Genomic DNA, 25,042 nt, shown 5'->3' on the forward strand with positions numbered 1-25,042 from the left:
AGATTATTAAGAGGATTGCCCAAGATTACAGAATTCTTAACCAACATACCCTGATGACAAATTCATTACCCAGAATGTGCAGCTAAAGAAACCAAAGTTATGCCTTTTAATTGCTACTGGATGGTAAGCAAGTATGTGAGTTTCTCAGACTTTTGACATTTATACCAGTGATCCTTGTGGGTGTTTCCCTAAGGAGCTAATGTTTTTCCTATTGCAAAACAAAGCCGTGTGTTGGGTGGGACTTGGAAGGGATCAGGGAGGGTTGGAGAATGTCTCCATTCTCTGCCTGCCAGATTTTCCTTTGAAAAGCAGCAAGTTGGACTCATTAAATAGGAACAAAATTTATAGAGACATCTAAAAGACAGTGCTAAGAGGAGGAAGCAGGGCAGCCAATTCTGATTCCGGCCCCCTCTTAATTTCAGGAAAGGATAAATCAGGGCAATTCTTTCTTTTCAGAGTGACTGGCTCCCCCTCTGCCAACACGGTTGCTAAGCAAAGCCTGGGCCTCGCTGTGTGTGTGGGCATGCACCTCCCGGCCTGCAAGTTCATCAAGAGAGGACAACGAGAAAGACGGGCAGGAAAACAGGCTCTGAGCAAGATAGCTAGCTCCAAGGGGCTACGACCCAAACACCTGAACACACTGCAACAGAGCAAAGCACGCGCTAGTGATGGATGAAGTCAGCCTGGGAGGTGGGAGAGGATTACAAAACAGTCACCAACTAATTATTCTTCAAGATAATCAGAAGGCTTTGCTTTTACTATGTAAATATCAGTGACATAGTGAGTAAGACATGGTTTCCTTGTGAAACAAGCTATACTTAAGCTCTAATTCTAACCTTACTAACTGTGTAGACTTGGACAAATTACCTCATTACAGAATATCAAGAAGTTTCTCATCTGTAAAAATGGGGATGATATGGGTACCAGTTTTATAGGTTTATTGTGAGAATTGCATGGGATAAAAGATTTCAAGCTCTTAGCATAACGGCAATACTAGGTATCACTATTAATAATGGTTTCGTTGTTCAAAAGAAAATTTTAAATAAAAGAAAATGTGAACCTTTGAAAGTAATACAATAAAAACTGAAGGAAAAGGGAAAAAAGACAGTCACGGAGACCGATGGTGAGAAATGGAAGCAAATAGGGATAAAGAGAAAAGAAATGTACTTCTCTGTCTCTAGGCTGCTGTCAGAATCTGCCTGGCTTCCGCCACCTCTGTTGGCCTCAGCTTTTCCTGCCTGGGCTCACACAGAACTTCTCAGGCTTCAGCAGGCACAACCTGGAGAGCTTGTGACAGTCCACATTGCTGGACCCATGCCCCCAGAAAGTCTGATTCAGTGGGTCTGGGGTGGCGCCCAAGAATTTGCACTTCTACCAATTCCAGGTGATGCTGGTGAAACTGCACCAGGACGGCTCTCTGAGGACCACTGACATAAGGCACGGCCCTCCCTGACCCCAGACCAACCCAGGTGGGAGATACGTCATCTACATATTTGTAGTTTTCTGGGCTGTTTCATATTTCAATAGCCTTGGCCTGTGCTTTAGATATCTCAGGACTGACCTCGTGGCTTCTCTGGTGCCTCCGATTCCCACTGATGGCCCAGAGATGACCAGTGGCCTTTCATGCCTTCCATCTTTCCATCCTAGTGACAGCTTTCCTAGTCCCCAGATTGAATTTGGCTTTGATGCCTGTCATCCTGATCTGTCTGTGCCAGTGTCCCTCCCAGGGCTTGGACCCTGCCACTCAGTCCCACCCCAGCATACAGACGTTTTTGCCTGGCTTGTAGGGAACAGAGTTCTGGTCTTTGCCTGCTGCCCCGTGGGCAGACCCTCCCCATCCTCCAGGGGCCCACTCCCGGTCTTCTGCGACTGGGCTTCCCCTGCCTGGTGAGACCCACTGCCGCCATCTTGGAAAGTCTGGAGTCCAGGGGTTCCCGTATCACTGCTGGGTTTGCTGCATACTGTGGACCCTGAGCCTGGCCTGTCTGGGCTACTTGCCACCTCCTAGCATGATCCTTAATGGACAGGTCTGAGCTCATTCTGCATCCCTCTTTCTCAGCATTACCACAAGAAACGATCACACCAGATTCTGGAGATAAGACAAGAAATCATTCAACAATGACTTATTGAACAATATTCTGTGGCTAGCACTGCTTCAGTGACCTGGTGACACAGCAGTACACAAAACAGAAAAACAGACTTTCTGCCTTACACTCCACTGGAGAGATACAGACAATTAATCAATCAAAAATGGCAGCTATAGTATGTTGGATCAAGAGAAAAAATGAAGTCAAGAAGCCTGGGTAGTTGCACTTCAAACAGAGGGGACGAGGAAGACTTTGCTGTGTAAAAACTTGAAGGAGAAGAGGAATCAAGCCACCACGCTGTTAGGGAGGTAAGTGTCACAGAAAGTGGCTGGTGATTAGTAATCCCTGACTATTGCTCTGTGCAGCGTGGCAGCTAGCTCTCCCCTAACTGGGTGGGTCACACACATTTGAATTTAATGACTTTTTTTTTTTTTCAAGACAGAGTCTCACTGTTGCCCAGGCTGGAGTGCAGTGGCACGATCTCGGCTCACTGTAACCTCTGCCTCCCAGGTTCAAGGGATTCTCCTGCCTCAGCCTCCGAGTAGCTGGGACTACCACACCCACCTAATTTCTGTATTTTTAGCAGAGACGGGGTTTTGTCATGTTGGCCAGGTGGATCTCGAACTCCTGGCCTCAAGCGATTAGCGTGCCTTGGCCTCCCAAAGTGCTGGGATTACAGGTGTGAGCCACCACACCCGGCCTTGATGGCCTTTTTTAAAAAACGGGGGCACTTATGAAAACATTGCTCTGTGGCTATTGTAGTTTGACCTACAACAGCATTTCTAGCAGCCATCAGTTTGCCCCTTTCTCCTCAGTGATTCTCAACATACCATAGGTATGTCTTGAGTCCCTTCTCTTTTAACAACCTTCCTTTGTGCCCCGGGCAGAGTCCAGCTCCACTCCATTTCTTTTCTCCCTTAAACAGCAAAACATCTTGAAAGAGTTGTCCAAAGTCATTGTGCCTACATCCTCCCATCCTCACCCCACTCCACCAGACTTCCATGTCCACCACACCACTGACCCGGCTCCTGACAATGTCACCAAAAGGCCTCTGGTTGCCAAAGCCAAAGATTGTTGCTTTACACAATCAACTCCCGGAGCGTTGGGCCCCGCTGACCACAGCGTTCCTCCTTGAGGCGCTTTCTTCTCTTGGCTTCCTGGTCCCCACAGTGTCTGACTTGTGCCCCATTTCACTGGTCACTCATTCTCAGACTCCTTTGTGGGTTCTTCTCAGCTTCTAAAGGTTGGAACACCAGAGGTCCTGGCCTTCAGTCCCCATCGGACATTCCATTCGCCTCTTAATGTGATCAGATTCAATACTGTGGCTTTAAATGCCTCCTATATCCCAAGGACTCCAAAATTTATGTCTCCAGCCTTGATGTTTCCACTGATCTCCCGACTTACAAATGTCAGCTACCATATCATGAGTTATGATATGACTTACAAATGTCAGCTACCATATCACAAGTTATGATATGACTTACGAATGTCAGCTACCGTATCGTAAGTTATGATATGACTTACAAATGTCAGCTACCATATCATGAGTTATGATATGACTTACAAATGTCAGCTACCATATCACAAGTTATGATATGACTTATGAATGTCAGCTACCGTATCATGAGTTATGATATGACTTATGAATGTCAGCTACCATATCACGAGTTATGACATGACTTGTGAAAGTCAGCTACCATATCATGAGTTATGATATGACTTACGAATGTCAACTATCATATCACAAGTTATGATATGACTTATGAATGTGAGCTACCATATCACGAGTTACGATATGACTTACAAATGTCAGCTATCATATCACGAGTTATGATATGACTTATGAATGTCAGCTACCATATCGCAAGTTATGATATGACTTACAAATGTCAGCTACCATATCACGAGTTATGACATGACTTACGAATGTCAGCTACCATATCGCGAGTTATGATATGACTTACGCATGTCAGCTACCATATCACAAGTTATGATGTGACTTATGATAGGTCAGCTGCTCACCTGACATTTCTACGTGGCTGTCTAAAAGGCCCCTTCATCTTAATTCATCCAAAACAGAAAGCTTGGTTTTCCCTCCAGACTCTGCTTCTCCTCCCACCTTTTCCATCTTAATGAATGGCCATCGCCATCGACTCAGACACTGAAACCAAAATCTAGAAATCATCCTCAACTTGTCTCTTTTCTCACACTTCACATCTGATGCATCAACAAGCCTTAGCAATTCCACATCTTAAACACATCCTGAATGTGACCTCCTTTCTTGATTCCAGCCACCATCACCCCAGCCTTACTATTTCTCATCTAAAATAGGGCAAAGGTCACCTAGTCAATCCTGTTTCCACTCTTGCCCTTCTTAGGTGCATTATTCACGTAGGAGCCAGAGTGATCATTTTTCAAATAAATCAGATCACATCACCGTCCAGATTAAAACAAGCTCTCTCACTCCTTCCCGTTCTACCAAGACTGAAGTCTAAACTCCTTAGTGTTGTTACAAGGTCCCCCATGGTCTAGCCTCGCCCTTCTCTTGTGTTTTCTGCCACTCTTCCTCATCTTCACTAAGCTTCAACCTTCTTTCTTCTCCTTAACAAGGCTCCCCGGCTCTTGCCTGAGCACCTTTGCACTAATTGATCCTTTGCCTGAACTTTCTTATCTCAGATTTTCCCATGGCCAGCTCGTTCTTGCCATTCCGGTCCCAGATGAAATAGCACCTCATCCATCAGACAAGCCTTCTGAGACCTTTGGAACTAGAAAAAAGTGGTTGTGCAGGCTGGGTGCCGTGGCTCATGCCTGTAATCCCAGCACTTTGGGAGGCCAAGCTGGGCAGATCACCTGAGGTCAGGAGTTCAAGACCAGCCTGGCCAACATGGCGAAGCCCCGTCTCTACTAAAAAATATAAAAATTAGCCAGGCGTGGTGGCAGGCGCCTGTAGTTCCAGCTACTCGGGAGGCTGAGACAGGAGAATCGCTTGAACCCAGGAGGCAGGGGTTGTGGTGAGCCGAAATTGTGCCACTGCACTCCAGCCTGGACGACAGAGTGAGACTCTATCTCAAAAAAAAAAAAAAAAGTGGTTGTGCAATATTGTAAATGTATTAAATGCCCTGAATTTTACACTGAGTGGTTAATTTTATGTTATGTAAATTTTACCCCAATTTTTAAAAACAAAAATGAGAATTTTCATGAGGATTAAATGAGATACTATTTCAAAGTGCTTACCACAGTGCCCGACATTTCTCAATTAAGAAATTTTACCTCTTAATAGCTCATATAAATAAACATAACTTTATGAAACATCATGCCATTTTCTGAATTTTTCCCATTTCGCTGTAGTGAGAATTCGGAACTTCATCAAGCGCCTGTACCACTTTGTGGGCCAGAATTTGAGAAGCATTGAAATAAACAATTTTGATGAATACAATCAATGTTTGTAAAAGGCCTGTGTTATAGAGCCATCCTAACTCATGTAATAAACGGAAGATACAGTGGAGAGTCTCTTGTGATAACGGTACTGTCTAGAAATGGACAAAGGCTCCGGTGAATAAACGTGGGTCATTCAGCTTTTCTCATTAGAGTGAGAATGGTAACACGTACGCATACACACATCCCAAAACAAACACCACAAGCCCCACAGCAGTGAAAATGTAGTTCAACCTTATTACCTGATCAGGAAAAATGTATCAACTCCAAGACAGAAGAGACCGCTCTGAGAGTAAACGTACAGTGGGTTTCTAAGCACTCTGCTTTTCCATTCAAGCACACTATCTGTAACAAACATTAAAAAGCCGTGTCTTTTTGTTTCATAGAAGAAAATCATGTGATTTGTCTTTTCAGAAAAAGCAAGAGGAACACCTTCAACTTTCATTTGTACTGGGCAGCCTTTAAGAATCACTATAGGCCAGGCACAGCGGCTCACACCTGTAATCCCAGCACTTTGGGAGGCCAAGGCAGGCAGATCACGAGGTCAGGAGTTCCAGACCAGCCTGGCCAACATAGTGAAACCCCGTCTCTACTAAAAATACAAAAAATTAGCCAGCCGTGGTGGTGGGCGCCTATAATCCCAGCTACTTGGGAGGCTGAGGCAGGAGAATCACTTGAACCCGGGAGGTGGAGGTTGCAGTGAGCCAAGATCGTGCCATTGTACTCCAGCCTGGGGGGTGACAAAGTGAGACTCCGTCTCAAAAAAAAAAAAAAAAAAAAGAAGAAGAAGAATCACTGTAATTCATGTAGGAGGAGAAGTTAGACTGGCAATAAAAGGTGGTGACTGAGGTCCCTAACGGTCGTTCAGGAGCTTTGAGCTCCTTTGTGCACTCGCAGTGGCCGCAGGCCCCCTGGACTGTAGCACCACCTATTCATGGGCTGGTGCAGACCACCCGGGAGGCTTCTTCAATTTGCCCTGGGCTGTGTTTGCCCCTGTTTAGAGAGTACCACTATTATTGATAGGAGCGCTTCAGGAGGGTAGCAGCAGGGAAAAGGTGGAGAAACACTGATTTGATATTAGTGGACCATGTTTATTTATGCTTGTCTGCTTTTCAAGGAAAAATAAGTGTTAGGTCCTGGCTTCATTAACCATGATGAGAGAGAACTCGGTTCTTTGGATAACGAAAATACAATACCCAGGTATCAGTATTCACCTGGCAGCCAGGTGCCTGATTTATACCTAGAGGGAGTGAAAGGAGCCACTAGACACTGGCCTGGAAAGCTTACTGATGGGAGGTCACACACAGTGTCTCTAAAACAGAAGGAAGGCTGCTCGTGGGAAGGCTGCCAGCCTCCCATCCATTGGCCAACATGATCCCGCCATACCAAAGATTATCTCTTCCCTGACTGCTCCTAGAGTAAAGGCTCATCAACTCTCCACACCCAAAGACAGCTATGCAGTCATCTGACTGGTGTGTCCGGAGAAGACTCAAGACACGAATGCCATTCAGTGCAGAGCAGGTGCCACCTGGTGTCTTTGTAGTCCAGATGGCTGGCACATTCTTCTGCCAAGAAAAGCACTCCAGAGCATGAGCCATGGCTCCTAGAAACCCCGGGCAAGAGCAAAGTTGTTACTGTCCACCTTGACCGCCAGGGTATCCACATACGAGAACCAAAGCGCAATCTACAGATCTTGGCAGTTACATGGAGGCTCTCTTGCTCTGACCCTGGGCTTCTCAGCTTAGCCTCCGTGGTTCCATCTTGATCTATCTGTGGACTTTCATACTTGGTATCCCTCCCTTTTGAATCTTGACTTTCCCTAACAGATTGACCTGAGTTTGGTGCCCCACATGCTTTGCACAGAATACGCTGCCCAAGCTCAGGCCCCAGAGATGCCAACCCCTGACCCCAGTCCTGCTTGACGAAGAGTTGAGGCTTGAAGGGGAATGCAGACATCAGTAAGAATTGATGTGGTCCACAAAGCAAGCCTTTCACTTGAAAGAACACCCCTGCAATCCTGAGGACTAGTTGCTTATGAATAATGAGCCAGGCGCGGTGGCTCACGTCTGTAATCCCAGCACTTTGGGAGGCCGAGGCAGGTGGATCACTTGAGGTCAGGAGTTTAAGACCAGCCTGACCAACATGAAACCCCATCTCTACTAAAAATACAGTTGGCTGGGCATGGTGGCGCATGCCTGTAGTCCCGGCTACTCTGGAAGCTGAGGCAGGAGAATCGCTTGAACCCAGGAGGTGGAGGTTGCAGTGAGCTGAGATTGCACCACTGCATTCTAGCCTGGGTGACAGAGTGAGACTCCGTCTCAAAAATAATGATAATAATAATAATAATGAATAACAACCCTCACGTAGGTCAAAGTATAGGCATGAAAACAGAAGGACCAGTGGCACAGAAGCTTAGGGCACAGGCCATAGAGCCAGATGCTCCTGGCTCTGATTCTGTCATTTATCAGCTCTGTGACCCCCGGCAAGTGAACTAACTTCTCTGTGTCTAAGTTTCCACATCTGCAAAATAATCAAAGTAGATATTAAAGGATTATCATGAAGAACAATGAGATAATGCTTATAAATCACATTAAATAGAAGCAACCTAGTATGTGCTCGTGAGAACACAGCTACTACTGCCACTGTTTTAAGCCCTATCACTTTAAGAATGGTTAATACCATCTTCTTAATTCATTCCCTTTCTTAAAGAATTTAATGTTTACCTACTCTGAGAGTGAAGCAAGTGTCTGGAATTGCAAAACAGGGGCCTCCAAGCTCAAGCTGGCTCTGAGAGACTCACATTCCCTCCTGGACAGAGCCCTGTGCCTTCCGCATTGTGGGCACAAAGAAGTCTTTGCAGAATTAAAACTTATTCACAAATGAGGTCTGGCTCATAACCAAGCTCTGGAAATCTAAATCAATTTCTTAAATTGAAGAATTTAACTACCTAACATTTTTAAGTTCCAGCCGTGAATACAAGTTTTTCCATTTAAGTCACTCTTTGTGATTGCGTCTCTGTCTGAAGTCACCACACCCACCCTTTTCATTCACAGGGGTTTTCACTCAGGAATTGGCCATGACTACAGCACAACCAGCGGCCTCCTAGAGCTGATTCACCTGCTCCTCCTCAGTTTCCCGAGCAGTGGAGAGATACAGGACCCGGGCTCTGTCAGGTTTGGCCAACTTCTTTAGCCTCCCTGAGCCCCAGTTTCCTCGCTTTTAGAATGGGTATAATTTTTGGCAGCGTTGTAATGGGGATTCTAGAACATCACATATCTGGTTTGATGCCTACTGTGGCGAGCTAGTGCTCAATATGTTTTGTTACTATGTTTTTTCCATCCAAATTCTGCTAGTGCATGAACTTACCCATCAGTGATTTATAAAGGCTTTTGAAGATAACTGGTCTGGAGGGAAAACAACCTCCCTGAGGCTCATTTAGCTCATTTGTAAATGGAAAGTGTTATAAATAATAAGGACGTGGGGAGGATTGGATGAAACGATGCTTGTAATCACCAGTTCTCAAAGTGGAGGTCTCAGAGCCAGCAGCTTCAACATCACCTGGGAACTTATTAGAAATGCAGATTCCCAGGCCCCACCACAGACCTACGAGGTCAGAGTCTTTGGGTCAGGGCCCAGGAATCTGTGCTGTAATAGTCATCCAGGTGACTCGGATGCACTCCAAAGTTTAAGACCCATTGGTTGTGACAATGCTCTAAAATACTTTGCAGCCACTTCAGATTTGCTCAATCACAGGGAGCCCACTTTAAGCAACAGGCCATTAAGTAAGAGCCCTGTTGCCCAGGAGCTGAATCCATAGCTATGTATGTATGTCATGAAAACCTCCTTATACATTCACTCATATTTTTCTCATCTAAAGAGCAAAGGACAGGCTCATGTAACGGGAAACCATTCTAAGCAAATGCAATGGTTATTTGGAGGATAAAGAGTCAAGAATCCAAATACCCAATTTGGCTCTAAGCTTCAAGAAGACACGGTGGTCTTATGTTGATTTGACTCACTGATTAACGTAAAAGTGGAGAGAGAAAAAAAATGCTGAATCTCTGGGTCTCTCCGAGTTGATTTTTATTTTCAAACATTCAGAGATGTGATATTTTACCTTTGATGGGTTTTTGTTTGTTTTTTCTTTTTGAGACAGGGTCTGGCTCTGTCACCCAGGCTGGAGTGCAGTGATATGAACTCAGTTCACTGCAACCTCCATCTCCAGGCTCATGCAATCCTCCTGGCTCAGCCTCCTGGGTAGCTGGGACTACAGGCACACACCACCATGCCCGGCTAATTTTTGTATTTTTTGTAGAGACGAGGTTTTGCCACATTGCCCATGCTGCTCTTGAACTCCTGAGTGCAAGCAATCTTCCTGCCTCAGCCTCCCAAAAGGTGGGGATTATAGGTGTGAGCCACCATGCCCAGCATGCTTTAATGGTATTAAGTACAAAAATTAAAAAGTTGTTATGGCAACAGAACATGGAAAACCCCCATTTTGAGACCACAGTTAAATGTGCCTGCTAAAAAAAGCTAACATAACTTTAATGTCCTGATCATAGGGTGCCTCATTTTGGGTGAGGAACCTAAAGTTTCAGTCCCTAACACCATACCAGGTGTGTCTGGCCTAAATCCTGTGATCCAGCCTTAAAAGGTCGGGCTCTGAGGGCCAGACTAGCACAGATGAACGCAATGGTGAATTCTGATGACCGTGGGCTCCACTCCCATCAGAGGGTTGGAAGCACGTGGCATGTCCCTGCAACCCAGCTCTGTGGACGTGGCATGTCCCTGCAATCCAGCTGACCCTGCTGCTCACTGAGTGAGGTCAGAGCAGCCCAAGCATGTAGCCTTGGCAGATTTAAGCCCCTACCCTTTCTTTCCTCTCCTGGCTTAACCGAAGAGAATGAGGAAACAAGGAACGAATTTAGGAGGAGGTGGTAAGTACTCATGATCTCATTTAATTCCTTCCACAGATCCCATTCTATGCCCCTGTTTTACACATGTGGAAACTGAGGTTCATAGACGTCACACAATCTGACCAAGGTCAGAGTTAGCAATCAAAGCAGGTTTGATTGGGTGACAGGATTCCTAGTCATGTGCTCTTTCTGCCACACTGACTGTGGAACTGTCTATAGGCTGCTCGTGTGGGAGTGCGGGGTTGGGGCTGGGGAGCGGCACAGAGACAGAAGTCTAGAACCACATCATGTGAAGTAACTGAGGGATTCTGAGACTTGGACAGGGCCGTCATAACTGCCCTCAACATCTGATGGGGCTGCAATAGAAACAAGAGAGCATGATTATTTTCTGGGCCCTAGAAGGCAAAACCAGGGCCCCTGGTGGGAATTACAGGACAGCAGGGATTGCCTCTCATTCGGAAGCCTGACAGCCAGCACTGCCCATCGCAGATGGGTCCACAGGAAGCCACCCGGCTGCTAGAGCTGCTTCCAGCTTTGGGAAGGAGGTTGTGCCAGGGACCTCTAGGCCTTCTTGGCTCCTTCTTATATCATATCTCTGCTTACACAAACATGTGTTTTGTTTTTCTTATTGTTGAGCTTTTTGTTGGTGTTGCTACTGTTTTTGTTTTTGCCTTAAGACCCGAATAGGGCCGGGCACCGTGGCTCACGCCTAGAATCCCAGCACTTTGGAAGGTCGAGGCGAGTGGATCGTTTGAGCCCGGGAGCTTGAGACCAGCCTGGGCAACACATGGCAAAACCCCATCTCTACTAAAAATACAAAGATCATTTGAGCCAGGAGGCGGAGGTGGCAGTGAGCTGAGATCATGCCACTGCACTCCAGCCTGGGCAAGAGAGGGAGACCCTGTCTCAAAAAAAAAAAAAAAAAAAAAAAAAAAAATCTGAATAGGATTTGAGAAAATAATTTCTATACCTTCCGCAGTAGGTATATTCCCTGAAGCTGCTTATCATTTATTCATATCCATTCATATCCTTCTAGTTCATTCACTGAAATTTCTTTTCTTTTCTTTTCTTTTTTTTTTTTTTGAGACAGAGTCTTGCTCTTGTCACCCAGGCTGGAATGCAGTGGCGCGATCTCAGCTCATTGCAACCTTTGCCTCCCGGGTTCAAGCGAGCGATTCTCCTGCCTCAGCCTACCAAATAGCCAGGATTACAGGCACCCACCACCATGCCTGGCTAATTTTTGTATTTTTAGTAGAGACGAGATTTCACCATGTTGGCCAGGTTGATCTCGAACTCTTAACCTCAGGTGATCCACCCGCCTCGGCCTCCCAAAGTGCTGGGATTACAGGGGTGAGCCACTGAGCCCGGCCATTCCGTTTTATTTTTATCCCCCTAGTTGTAGTAAGAAAGGACAATTGTGTAGACCTAAAATAAATCTGCCAAATATTATTCCACGTTCTGTTCTTTTTTTTTTTTTTTTTGAGTCAAAGTCTTACTCTGTTGCCTGGCTAATTTTTAAATTTTTTTTGTAGAGATGGGGGTCTCACTACATTACACAGGCTGGCCTCAAACTCCTGAGCTCAATCAATCCTCCCACCTTGACCTCCCAAAAGTGCTGGGATTACGGGTGTGAGCCACTGAGCCCAGCCCTCTTATTCCACATGTTCTGAAGGTAGTTGGGTGACCAGGCTTTTTTGTGTGAGAGAGAGATATATTCTATTTGCCTTGTTGTATAAGCAGGCAGGTAGAAATGAAGGCAATGCTTGTGATTTTTCACTAAAACGCAATGCAGTCTATCTCATCAAAATCCGGCCTCTCACTACCTATGCTGGGTTAATCTGTTTCTGGCTCACACATGCTGTGCTGCGTGCATTAGCTTGTGTTGCACACTCAACACCCTCCCTTCAGTTTCTATGTAAATCATTCACCTTCCTGGTGATGTCAGGAAGCTTCTACGGGTCGTGTGTGTAAGTGTGACCCTGAAAGCAGGCACTGTGGTCATGGAATTGTTTCTTAGAGAATTGCTGCAGTGAAACCCCAAGCCCTATTCTAGTCTTTGATCAGCACAAAAACACACTGGATAATTGTACCCACAAAATAAAGCAGCATTTTTAGCGACCTTGCCTGACCTTAGCAAGCTGCTGGTAAACAAAGACGGGACTGTCGAGAGCAGAGATCCAACCTCCACACTGACATTTGGAAGCTGCCGGGCGTTCGCTAGAAGCCAGCACTGCAGGCATTCGTTTCCAACTGCACACTCGGCTAAGTCACCTCTCCTGGGTGGTCCTAGCTTCATTCAAATGCCTACTTTTTCCTCTGCTCGAGGCTGCTGACAGGGGCAGATGTGCCGGGCAGTGAGTCCGTGGGATTCCGCTTCTTTGTTCATTGTACTTCGCCTCGCTCAATGGCAGACTCCCGTAAGTGGCCAGAGGTGCCCCGTGTTCCCGCGATGTCCTGCAGGCTGACCCCCGTTCCCTAGCTGCCACGCAGACTGTTCAAGCCAGAGGGAGGGTGAGACCCAGCAAGTTGATGAACCTGCAGGAAGAAGACACAACAGCTGCGCCTTCCCTCATCTCAGGGCACCGAAACGAGATGCCGAGAAAACGGGCCTGTGAAAAGCAAACCGCTGCATACTTATGTAGAAAAACCTTTAACAATTTTAAGGATGGAGAATGATGCTCTAAGAATAAAACTAATGAAAAAAAGAAAAAACATAAAGGAAAATCTTAATGGATTTCACTTAACTTGTCATAATTATTTTTAAAATCTTAAAGCAACCAAAATACTGAGGAAGATGTCTGCAGCTGATATGACTAAGAATTAATATTCTTTATATACATAATAAACTTTAAAAATTAGTAAGAACCTGGCTGGGTGCGGTGACCTGTAATCCCAGCACTTTGGGAGGCCTAGGCGGGCAGATCACCTGCGGTCAGGAGTTTGAAACCAGCCTGGCCTACATGGTGAAACCCCAACTCTACTGAAAATACAAAAATTAGCTGGGCATGGTGGTGTGTGCCTGTAGTTCCAGCTACTTGGGAGGCTGAGGCAGGAGAATCTCTTGAGCCCGGGAGGCAGAGGTTGCAATGAGCTGAGATCGCCCCACTGCACTGCAGCCTGGGAGACAGAGCGAGACTGTCTCAAAAAAAAAAAAAAAAAAGGAAGAAGAACCTAACTAACACACACATGGAAAAGGGGGTAAAGAATATGAATTTATGCCGGGCACGGTGGCTCAAGCCTGTAATCCCAGCACTTTGGGAGGCCGAGGCGGGCGGATCATGAGGTCATGAGATCGAGACCACGGTGAAACCCCGTCTCTACTAAAAATACAAAAAATTAGCCGGGTGTGGTGGCAGGTGCCTGTAGTCCCAGCTACTCGGAGAGGCTGAGGCAGGAGAGTGGCGCCGAGATTGCGCCACTGCACTCCAGCCTGGGTGACAGAGCAAGACTCCGTCTCAAAAAAAAAAAAAGAATATGAATTTACAAGAGAAAAATACAAGTGGCAGATAAACTTAGGAAAGAAAAACCCTCTTTGCCAGTTTTTTGAAGTTGTAAATTAAACCAATGTATTCACCTATCAAATTGGTTCCACTTTTTATAAAGGTAGTAGCTTTTGATGCTGGTGATAGGGTAAAGGAGCACATGAGAGTTTCCTACTGGGGGCAGGAAAAATGAATTGTTCAGGAAAACAGCATCAAATGATTTAAGAGTTATGACCCAGCAATTGTACTTCTATTTAATTTATGCTAAGAGGCCGGGCGCAGTGGCTCACGCCTGTGATCCCAGCACTTTGGGAGGCCGAGGCAGACATATCATGAGGTCAGGAGTTCGAGACCAGCCTGGCCAACATGGTGAAACCCCCGTCTCTACTACAAAAATATAAAAATTAGCCGGGCATGGTGGCATGTGCCTGTAGTCCCAGCTACTCGGGAGGCTGAGGCAGGAGAATTGCTTGAAGCTGGGAGGCGGAGGTTGCAGTGAGCCGAGATCACGCCACTACACTCCAGCCTGGGCAACACCCAAAAAGTATTGGGTGACTTGCTGTAATGTCTGTAGGCAAGGCAATGCCTCAAATAAAAGATTAATCTTCAGTGGTCACCTGACAGCAAGGAACAGGAATGTTTTGGGATAGAATACATTTCTCAGTGGTCCTGAAACCAATCACACTGGGCATGGTCGGCCTTCCCCTTGAACACTTGTGCATTTTCTTGTTTAAGGTAAATGGTGGGCCGGGCATGGTGGCTTGTGCCTGTAATGCCAGCACTTTGGGAGGCCAAGGTGGGTGGATCACCTGAGGTCAGGAGTTCGAGACCAGCCTGGCCAACATGGTGAAACCCCATCTCTACTAAAAATACAAAATTAGCCGGGTGCGGTGGTGCACGCCTGTAGTCCCAGCTACTCGGGAGGCTGAGACAGGAAAATTGCTTGAACCTGTGAGGTGGAGGCTGCAGTGAGCTGAGATTATGCCACTGCACTCCAGCCTGTGTGACAGAGCAAGACTCTGTCTCAAAAAAAAAAAGGTAAATGGTGATCTCCCTATGTCTCAGTCTATTTGGCTGCTATAACAAAATACCATAGGCTAGGCGGCTTATACACCCCAGAAATTAATTTCTCACAGTTTTGGAGGCTGGGAAGCCCAGGATCAAAGTGCTGGAAGATTCGGTGTCTGTTGAGAGCCCACTTTCTGGTTCATAGACGGCGCCTACTAGCTGTGTCCTCACATGTTGGAAGGGGCAAGAGGGCTCTCTGGGGTCCCTGGTCTAAACTACCTGACCCCATTCGTGAAGACTCTGCCCTCATGACAGGCACCTCCCAAAGGCCCCATCTCTGGGTATCATCACATTGTGGGTGAGATTCCAACTTATGAATTTTGTAGGGAAACAAAAACACTCAGACAATAATATCCTGAAACAGGCAGCACTGGCCAGACATCGTGCAATGGATGAAATTTACTAGTGCAATGCAGCAGATGAGGGGAAGTTGATAAAACAGTACCGACAGATCACAACCCACCCAGGTACCTCGGATGTCCATACTCACAGACACACGGCAGCAAATGTGTCCAGGGGGATCTTTCCAGCAGCACATCTGGCCACACTCCCACCAGACGAGGAGGAAGAATTTATTGTAAAAAGAAAGAGGGAAGGGGCCAAAAATGAAGGATTTCTGAATCTTAAAGTATCTACCAAAAAAGAAAAAGAGATTGTATAAATCATTTAGTTTGTAATAATGCCTTACATTTTCCCAAGTGTTTTCATATCTATTATTTCAAAACGAAACTTTTACAGTGAAAAGGGACAGCTGGAGCTGGGCGCAGTGGCGCACGCCTGTAATCCTACACTTGGGAGGAGGCCGAGGCAGGGTGATCACTTAAGGTCAGGAGTTTGAGACCAGCCTGGCCAGCATGGTGAAACCCCGTCTCTACTAAAAATAGAAAAATTAGCCAGGCATGGTAGTGCACGTCTGTAGTCCCAGCTACTCAGGAGGCTGAGGCACAAGAATCACTTGAGCCCAGGAGGCAGAGGTTGCAGTGAGCCGGGATCATGCCACTGCACTCTAGCCTGGCCCACAGAGTGAGACTGTCTCCAAAAAAACAGGGCAGGGACAGCTGGTTTTGAATATATCTGATTTACAGCTGGAGGGAAACAGGGCACAAAAATGTGGAAACTCACAGAATGAGGAACTCTTAGCCTAGCTGGAAGTAAACCCGGGTCTCCTGAATCAGTCTGTTCTCCTGGCCTTTTCTAGCACACGGTACTGGGTACAAAAAACCTAAACACGTGCCATTGCTGGCTCAAATCTATCTGTGAACAAGCCCCCCCGAGAGAGAAATGCAATATGAGATGGAAATATACAATTGCAGCCCATAGTCTGGGGAAAGGTGCCATCTGAAATTGAAGGTAAGAAGCAGCCAGTCAGGACACAGCTGATGGGCACTGGAAGAAATTGCGTGTAAAGATCTTACTGGTAAGACTAGGGCAGTTGTCTCCAATTTTAGCAAGCCTCAGAATTACCTTGAGGGCCTGTTGGCTCTCTGCCTCCCCTCCCTGCAAGTTTCTGATCCAGGAGGTTCGAGGTGGAACCTGACTTTGCACTTCTGACAAGTTTACAGGTGCTCTTGCTGTGAATCCCAGGAGCACACGGTTAGAATTAAGACCAGGGGACTTCCAAAATCTCCACAAAGGATGGGAACACGGTTTTCCTCCTTCTTTAAAATGGAGATGATAATAGTACCTACCTCCTAGGGTTGTCATGAGAACTAAGTGACACAATGACTGTAAAGCCCTTAGAGCAGTGCAGGACAGGCAGTAAGTTTAATAAATGTTGAGTGTTCCTCATCTCACCACACCGCATTGCCTAGTCTTGCATTCAAGAGGCTCAAGTTTGAGCTAGCTTGCTGTGTGACCCTGAGCAAGTCGCTTCATCTCTCTGGGTCTCATTTCCTCATCTGTGTAACAGTGAAGGGTGGGTCAGACACGATGTATTCTTTTATTATTATTATACTTTAAGTTCTGGGATACATGTGTAGAATGTGCAGGTTTGTTACATAGGTATACACGTGCCATGGTGGTTTGCTGCACCCATCAACCTGTCATTTAGGTTTTTTTATTTATTTATTTTATTTTATTTTATTTTTTTGAGACGGAGTCTCGCTCTTTCACCCAGGCTGGAGTGCAGTGGCGCGATCTCGGCTCACTGCAGGCTCCGCCCCCCGGGGTTCACGCCATTCTCCTGCCTCAGCCTCCCGCGTAGCTGGGACTACAGGCGCCTGCCACCTCGCCCGGCTAATTTTTTTTTTTTGTATTTTTAGTAGAGATGGGGTTTCACCGTGTTAGCCAGGATGGTCTCGATCTCCTGACCTCGTGATCCGCCTGCCTCGGCCTCCCAAAGTGCTGGGATTACAGGCGTGAGCCACCGCACCCGGCCGTCATTTAGGTTTTAAGCCCCGAATGCATTAGATATTTATCCTAATGCTCTCCCTCCCCGCGACAGGTCCCCGTGTGTGATGTTCCCCTCCCTGTGTCCATGTTTTCTCATTGTTCAACTCCCACTTATGAGTGAGAACATGCAGGGTTTGGTTTTCTGTTCCTGTGTTAGTTTGCTGAGAATGATGGTTTCCAGCTTCATCCTCATCCCTGAAAAGGACATAAACTCATTCTTTTTTAGGGCTGCATAGTATTCCATGGTGTATATGTGCCCCATTTTCTTTATCTAGTCTATCATTGGTGGGCATTTGGGTTGGTTCCAAGTCTTTGCTATTGTAAATAGTGCCGCAATAAACACAAGGGACATGATATATTCTAATGTCCTTTCCATCTCTAACCCTCAAGGTTCCCATGAGTCTGTGACCCAAGGGTTTCTGAAATGTCCAAAAATGCTGCTGAAAGACTAATAATATGTGATTAACTGTGATTCTTAATTGTAGCATGGTAAGGGTAGAGACAAGAAGGAAGGGTCATCTGTGTGTCCTCAGCCCTCGCCAAGAGTTGGGGTGCTTGATCTAGGTTACCAGCAGGTTCCCACAGGAGACCTGGCAGCAGAATTTTTCGTAATCCAATTCCATTTGCTCTGAACCAATGCTCCCCGGAGCTACTTCCTGTTCGTATTTGGGTATCCAAACTAAACTCTTCCACTGAAAACGAAGTGTACTGACCAGCCAGTGCAGGTCTGTTCCCTTTGGAAGTTCTATTTCTAGTTTTAAAGGAATCAATTGGCGTTTTTGTTTTGGTTTGGGTTTTTTGTTTTGGTTGGTTGGTTTTTTTTGTCAATCAACCACAGCCCAGCTCTAAATCCTGCCATAGTAAACAAAGACAACCGGCAGCCCACGCACATCCAATCAGCCTTAAGTAATCAGCCTTAAGTGTCTATGCTGTGCTAGACTCCAGATCTACAAGGGGAATATGAAACCTTTATTGGAAACCTCTGTTGAATCTGTTTTCCAACAACCTCTCACCGCCCCCCACCCTGACCTCTTCACTAACACAAGGTCCGCTCAAGCCCTGTCTAAATTCCCCACTCTTAGTCTATCCATGCTGGGCTCTGCTCCTCCAGCTTGTATGCCCAGCCTCAGCACTTGATGTGAGATTGGACATTTCTTTCCTGACAGTGTTTCCTAATAGCTCAGGCACACACACTTTTCTTCCTAACTAAATTGTACATTTTTTTGAAACGAGTACTCCCAATCATTTTGATCCCCTCCCTCCTCCCCAGCACAGATAGGTGATGTCTCATACAAAGGCCAGAGAGAAAATTGCTCAATAAATATTATCTGAATTGAATTGAGAACACAAAATGGTATTCTGTGAAATGTTTTGGATTCCTTTTGAATTCTCAGCCAGAAAGGCAATTCTATGGGTAATTCAAGGAGTTACTATTAAAAGAGTTCCATTTTCTCCATTGGTGCTCAGGGTATCTGTAAGAGAGAGTTCGAGGAGAAAAATCTTCCCTCGTGCTTCTAGCACCATTGTTCTGCTATGTAGGCCTAGTGATTCTCATAGGCAAAGCAAGGTGAAATTAGCCCAATAGAGCATAGGAAAGAGCACAGTTTAAAGCTTATTGTAAAGGACTGTTAAACGTTGATGCTAAGCAGCTGGGAACTCATTGCTTTTGGCCACTGCCAACTGGGACAGTGTGATCATCATAAAACGTTATGAAGTCTCCAATGGGACAGACTTAGAGTGAGTGAGTCGTAGACTTAGAGTCCCCAAGAATGGAAATATGCAGCCCTTCAGTGTTGTGTCTGGATAAAATCGGATGCAACTCAGTGTTAAACAGACCTTTAAAACAAGCCCCAGGCTGGGTGCGGTGGCTCACATCTGTAATCCCAGCACTTTGGGAGGTTGAAGCAGAAGGATCGCTTGACTCCAGGAGTTTGAGAGCAGCCTGGCCAACATAAGGAGACCCCATCTCTACAAAACATTTACAAATTAGCCAGGTGTGGTGGTGCATGCCTGATCTCAGCTATTTGGGAGGCTGAGGTGGAAGGATTGCTTAGACCCAGGAGATCGAGGCGGCAATGAGCCATGATTGTGCCACTGCACTCCAACCTGGGGGACAGAGCAAGATCTTGTCTCAAAAAAAACAAAGCCAAAACAAAAACACCCAAGCCCCTTCTTTGTCAGCTCTCGTGTGGTCCCTGTGACCAGGTAGATTGCCTCTGCCTCACAATTAAACTTCAGCAAGATTGTCTAACATTTGTCAAGCATATGCTAAGAGCAGGGCCCTGAGCTAAGGGGCTGTGAGTCCCCATCCTCCCAACTCCCTGTTTTGTTAAAAGGAACTCAGATAATCTAGCCAGGCTAGGAAGTAGGTATTAGGTAGTCTTTTGGGTTGAACTGTGTCCTCCAAAAAGGTTCAAGTCCTAACTCCTAGTACAGCATACGTGATCTTATTTGGAAATAGGGTCTTTTCAGATGTAATCAACTTTAAGATGAGGTTAGGGTGGGCCCTAAATCCAGCGTGACTGGTGTCCTTATGCGAGGGAAGTTCGGACACACAGGGAAGAACTCCACACGTGGGTGGAGCTAGAGGTTGGAATGATGTGGCTACAAGCCAAGGAGTGCCAAGAATTGCTGGCAGCCACCAGGCACGTGGAGTGGGGCAAGGAACAGACTCTCCCTCAGAGCCTCCAGAAGGAACCAACCTCATCAACACCTTGACTTCAGAGGTTTAGCCTCCAGAACTGCGAGAGAATGAATCTCTGTCGTTCTAAGCCACCCAGTGTGTGGTCACTTGCTACAGCAGCGATGGGAAAGGACTATTAATGACACCAAAATGCATGGGTCTGGATTTTTAGGAAAATATCCCATAATTGGGTTTCATATTCACCACATTCAAGTTCCATCCAGGCTCTCAGCATTCTGGTGTTACATATTTTTATTCTTCGGAACTCTGGTAAAGTCTGTTGGGTGAAATTTTATAACATTCTATGACAACAACTGTGCAGCGTTTTGCCCTAGCCTTTGGCCAAAAGCAGTTATGTCCTGACCTGCCAGGATCTTGCTCTCCCTCTGCAGTACTGGGGCATTTTTTTCTCACCCAATATGAGACCGGCCCTCCCTGCTCCCCTCCTCTGGGTGAGTGCAGTCCGTGCAAACAGTTTCCACCTGGTACTGCTGAGCTGGTTGTCTCACATCTGTAGAGAAAATATTGGCAACTCCATCAAAGAGCTTTAAAGAATAGCTGACAAATCCTTTCCAGATGGGGACCTTTTACCCTGGGCAAAGACCTCCAATTTCTATCTGCTGCCTCTGTGCCAGAGCTGGAAAAATGCCTGGGCAGCAAAGACTGAATTCCCCTAATCCATCCACCCACGTCAGCTCAGCTCACAACAACCAGGCCGTTTTCTTTTCCTGGTTCCTCAAAGAGAATGTTTCTCTTTGAATGCTTCTTTCTCAAAATATCTTTTTTATCAATGGCAATTATTTCTAATACTTTATTTTATTCTAATGTCAACTCTGGCTAGAAAGCTTGGCATTAGTCTGAGAAATTAGGCTAATTGACAAACCTCTTAAATAATAAGGACTATTAACTCATTAGACTTACAGAGTCACTTAGTCACTTGAAATGCTAATTTAATAATAACTACACATTTATCTTTGTTTCTGGGATATTTATGGCTTATCCAACAAGAATTGAAAGTTGAATTTGATTTGCAATGATTTATTGCTTTTTTAAACAGCACATGAAATACCTGGCTAGACAGATAATATACCCAAAGCTACAGGAATCGTCACAAATGCAAAGGACCATTTAAGATTTTGACAACTAGCTGCAATATCAATACTTTACAGGAGAACTCTTAATAATGTATAACTTTATTATATGTTAGTTCTTCTCACTCCTAATAATGTATAACTTTAGTATGTGTTAGTTCTTCTCTGGATGACCAGAATAAATATAAAAGACACCAGTGGCAAAAATCTAGGCTTAAAATTCTTGCTTTGAAAACTTTGAAAGACTTAGGGGAAGTCAAATCAGTTTCTGTGGAGACTAAAATGTATTCCTTCTGCATAGCTAAGGGAGAAGTGATTAGAAGAGAGCCATGCAGAGCCACCCCTCACTGCACAGAGGAAGAGACTGAACTTGGGGAGATTAAGTGATTGGCCCAGGATCACACAGCTGGGAGGTGACAACCAGGATCAAATGCTGGGCTCTTAACACTAATCCATTACAACATGTTGACCGCACACAGTCCTTGTTCCGAATGGCCTCTGGATATGGCAGGTGGCAGATTGCCACACATGGGCCAGGGCACAGAACACTCACAATACTGAAACCAAACACCACCCACCTCCTTTCTTCAGCCTAACCAGGCAGCGGTGGGTGAGGAAAGATTGTTTAACTTTACATTTTTGTTACATAAAGATTCAGCTCTATCTCTTCCTTATTGTCTCCCTTCCTACCTACTCCATTACTATTCCACCATCTTTACCCCTGAACCCCTCAAACCTCCATTAGGCTCAGTTTATTAGATTGATCATGATGAAAGGTTGGTTCAATCCTGAAGGAATTACCTTTCTTGGTTCTAAGAGCTGGGGTTTTTCCAACATTATGCTGTGAGATGATAGTTTCACTGGATATTCTTTTGTACCTACCCAGCCGAGACATCAGAGTCACATCCTCTTCAGCACAAGAATCAGGGACACACACGCCCACACTGTAGTCAGCCCCATCCTGGGAAACACAATGTCACAATGTTCTTTCATTTTGGCATTCAAAACATATATGCATGATCATCCCAAGTAAATAATCAGATTGGGAGTGGGAGAGAAGAATGTTGAAAGAAGAAAAGTGTTCTAACTTCTTAAAAGATGACTTTTCCATTACTGAGTAGTTCAAGTGAATTTCCAGAGCATCGGACACATGCATATTTTTTAAAAAAAAGAAATGCTTCAAGGCTTATTGTAGCTGATTCTTTAAAAAGCAACCACTAGTTTTGGATAATCTGCCCCATTGCCTCTCTCTTCCATATTAGAGGTCATTAAGAGTTGCATCTCCTGCAATTTTCAATACAATTTCCAAGTTGCCATTTCCTGGTGGCAGGACACATTGTATCAAATAAAGATTTTATTAACAAATCAAGCCAATAACTAGAATGCCTGTCCCAATAAAGAAAACATCAAATTATAAATAAAAAATTCTGAGGTGATTGTTTTAAACACATAATTTAGAGGATTGTGTAGGCCTGACCTTTTTCTCCAATATCAAAACCATTAATCTGCTTTGAAAATGACATTTGTATGCACTGATTAATACCCTCAAGCAATCATTATCCCAACCCTCAGCAGGACAAATGGAGCTAGGTGGTCATCTCCCTGTCTCCACGGCGAACCATTCTAAGATCTTTTTATAACATTAATATCAGAGAGCTTGGATTTCTTATTGTTACTTTATACAATTGTTATTAGCCAACTTGTAATGTAATTTTCCTTTAGTACTGTGTGACACACATAAAGTCTATCTTTGTATTTAATAACAGGCTATGCTGCTCCTAGTTTTATTTTTTGTTTTTGTTTTGTTTGTTTGTTTTGTTCTTGAGCAATAAAAGGATTAACATGCTTTGAAGATAGCCCTGCAAACTTGGTCAACTGATTTAGTCATGTTTTCATTAAAGTCATGGCCCATCTGCTAGGATAACCTCAAATTCATGTTTGAGGTTTAGAGCTCTGTTTAGAGCTCTGTTTCTGAGAAAAGAGTTAAGAGTAATGGGAAGTCCACCCTGCCTCTGGTATTCTAAAAGCTGTTGATGAATCAGGAGTGCATTTAAAGCTCCTTGACTTAATCCACCTCATACCAAGTAATGATGCGGTTCCCTGACAGCAAGGATACAGAATGGGGATTTGGTCTGGGACCAAATCCAAATTTTGAGGTTCTTTGGTAAAGGACCTCAAAACCTGAAGTAGAGGAGAGTCCCTACTGGACCCCAGCAGGGAAGGGCAGAAGAGAGCTACCAGCAAACTCAAAATAGCTCTCAAAAAGAGAGCTATAGCATTTGAAGCTATAGAAGCTGCTGGCCAGTGTTTGACCTTGGATTCCCGGTGAAAGTTGTCCAGAGTTCTTGCCCCATACAATGTGGTAGAAGGAATATCTCAAGTCCTATGTGGTTTGTGAACAATAGTCATTTAATGTCCCACACTCAAGATGCTGAGCAGGTTTCTGTCAAGTATTTAAAACTTAGTTTTTATTTTTTGCAAAACATCGTAATAGTTTTTTTTTTTTAATTAAGAAAAGGAATCAATGGAGTTGTATTTTGTTCTATATCATGACATTCACTTGTCCTGCAAGAGCAAGCGTGCAGGTCCCCCACACTCACCTGCAGTATATGAAGCTTGCAGTACTGCCCTCAGAAGTTCCCCTTGGGAGCATGGGTGGAAAGACACTCGTTGTATGATCCCAGCCCATCCATGTTTCCATTGAGAATGTTGCTCCCAAGCTTCCCCAGAGTCATACACTGAATTGCAAGGCAAGAGAAGTTTGCAGAATTACCTTTCTGGAGTCACTTTTAAATAAATTGATAGGTACTCAGCTCTACCTTCTGAATCTATCAAACTTGTATGACTGAAAAAGAAGAGAAACAGATCTAGTCAGATGCTACTCTTTGAGCCTATGTTTTGCATACATAGTCCCTCTCAACATGCTGGGAGAACAATGATGTGAATTTTCGTGCTATTACATTGTCTGCCAACAGTGGCTGAAAAAGATGAAGAGTTTGATTTCTTTTAAAAAACAAATGCTTTCTGGGAAGTGAAAAGGTATAACTAAAATTTGATAGCTTTTCTTTCTCCTCCACATATACCCAGGAGAAAACACTCATGTTTTTAAAAAATTTTATCCAGTTTTGTGGGACCTTACTTTAGAGAGAGTTAATTTTTTTCTTTTTTCATTTAACCTTAGGAGTGGAAGATTGGAGTGATCAAATTCCACAGTTCATGGCATTTTCAGCCCTGGTCCTGCAGAGTCTTTTTTGTTTGTTTATGCTTATTTATGGCCTTTATTCCTTCATTTAAAAAAAATTGTTTCCTTTCATCTTTCTTCATCCCTTCCTTTCCCTTTCTCAGATTCCCCTCACTCCATATATGTGTGCTGTGTATCCTCTCATTTGTAGGTGCTCTTGTTTTGTGTATGTGTATTTGCCATATGTATGAATGGTTTTGTGTTTCCACTCTCCCTCTGTTTCTATATATGTCACACAGTGCTATATTTTTACGATTTTACATGTATCTAGTCGAGGGCCACTAACTTCTGTATAATAATCCATTACCACCTTTGACTTAACTATTCCCCAGATGATGGATGGATAGATGACTCCAGCCCACAGAAACACACAATGATCATCCTTATATGTGTCCCTTTATAGAGCAACGTGAAGATGGAGCTCAGATTCTACCTGTGAGTGGAATTGCTGAATGATAAGGCACACAAATACTTAGTCTGTGTTAATCCAGCCAGATTACTCACTAGAGGGACTCCTTCAATCTATATTCCCCAGGGATGCTGGCTCTTTTTTTTTTTTTTTCTTTTTTGCTTTGTACTGTTTAGCTTTTTAATTTTTGGCAGTTAATGGATATAAAATGATATTTAATTACTGGTTTAATTTTCACT

At 44.8% G+C, this 25,042-nt stretch overlaps 1 protein-coding gene across 1 annotated transcript in view; it reads right to left on the reverse strand.

Annotated features, from left to right (window-relative positions):
- Window positions 1-25,042, reverse strand: part of LOC100595838 (O-acyltransferase like protein) — a 58,036-nt gene that overhangs the window by 27,224 nt on the left and 5,770 nt on the right. The window contains 9 exon segments of the mRNA XM_030810024.1: window positions 5,765-5,867; window positions 6,966-7,006; window positions 7,008-7,134; window positions 12,747-12,973; window positions 15,479-15,620; window positions 22,036-22,114; window positions 23,754-23,880; window positions 23,882-23,891; window positions 23,973-23,998. Coding sequence (XP_030665884.1) covers window positions 5,765-5,867; window positions 6,966-7,006; window positions 7,008-7,134; window positions 12,747-12,973; window positions 15,479-15,620; window positions 22,036-22,114; window positions 23,754-23,880; window positions 23,882-23,891; window positions 23,973-23,998 — 882 coding nt within the window.

Source organism: Nomascus leucogenys, chromosome 4 (assembly GCF_006542625.1).
Source record: "Nomascus leucogenys isolate Asia chromosome 4, Asia_NLE_v1, whole genome shotgun sequence".
Classification (NCBI taxonomy): domain Eukaryota; kingdom Metazoa; phylum Chordata; class Mammalia; order Primates; family Hylobatidae; genus Nomascus; species Nomascus leucogenys.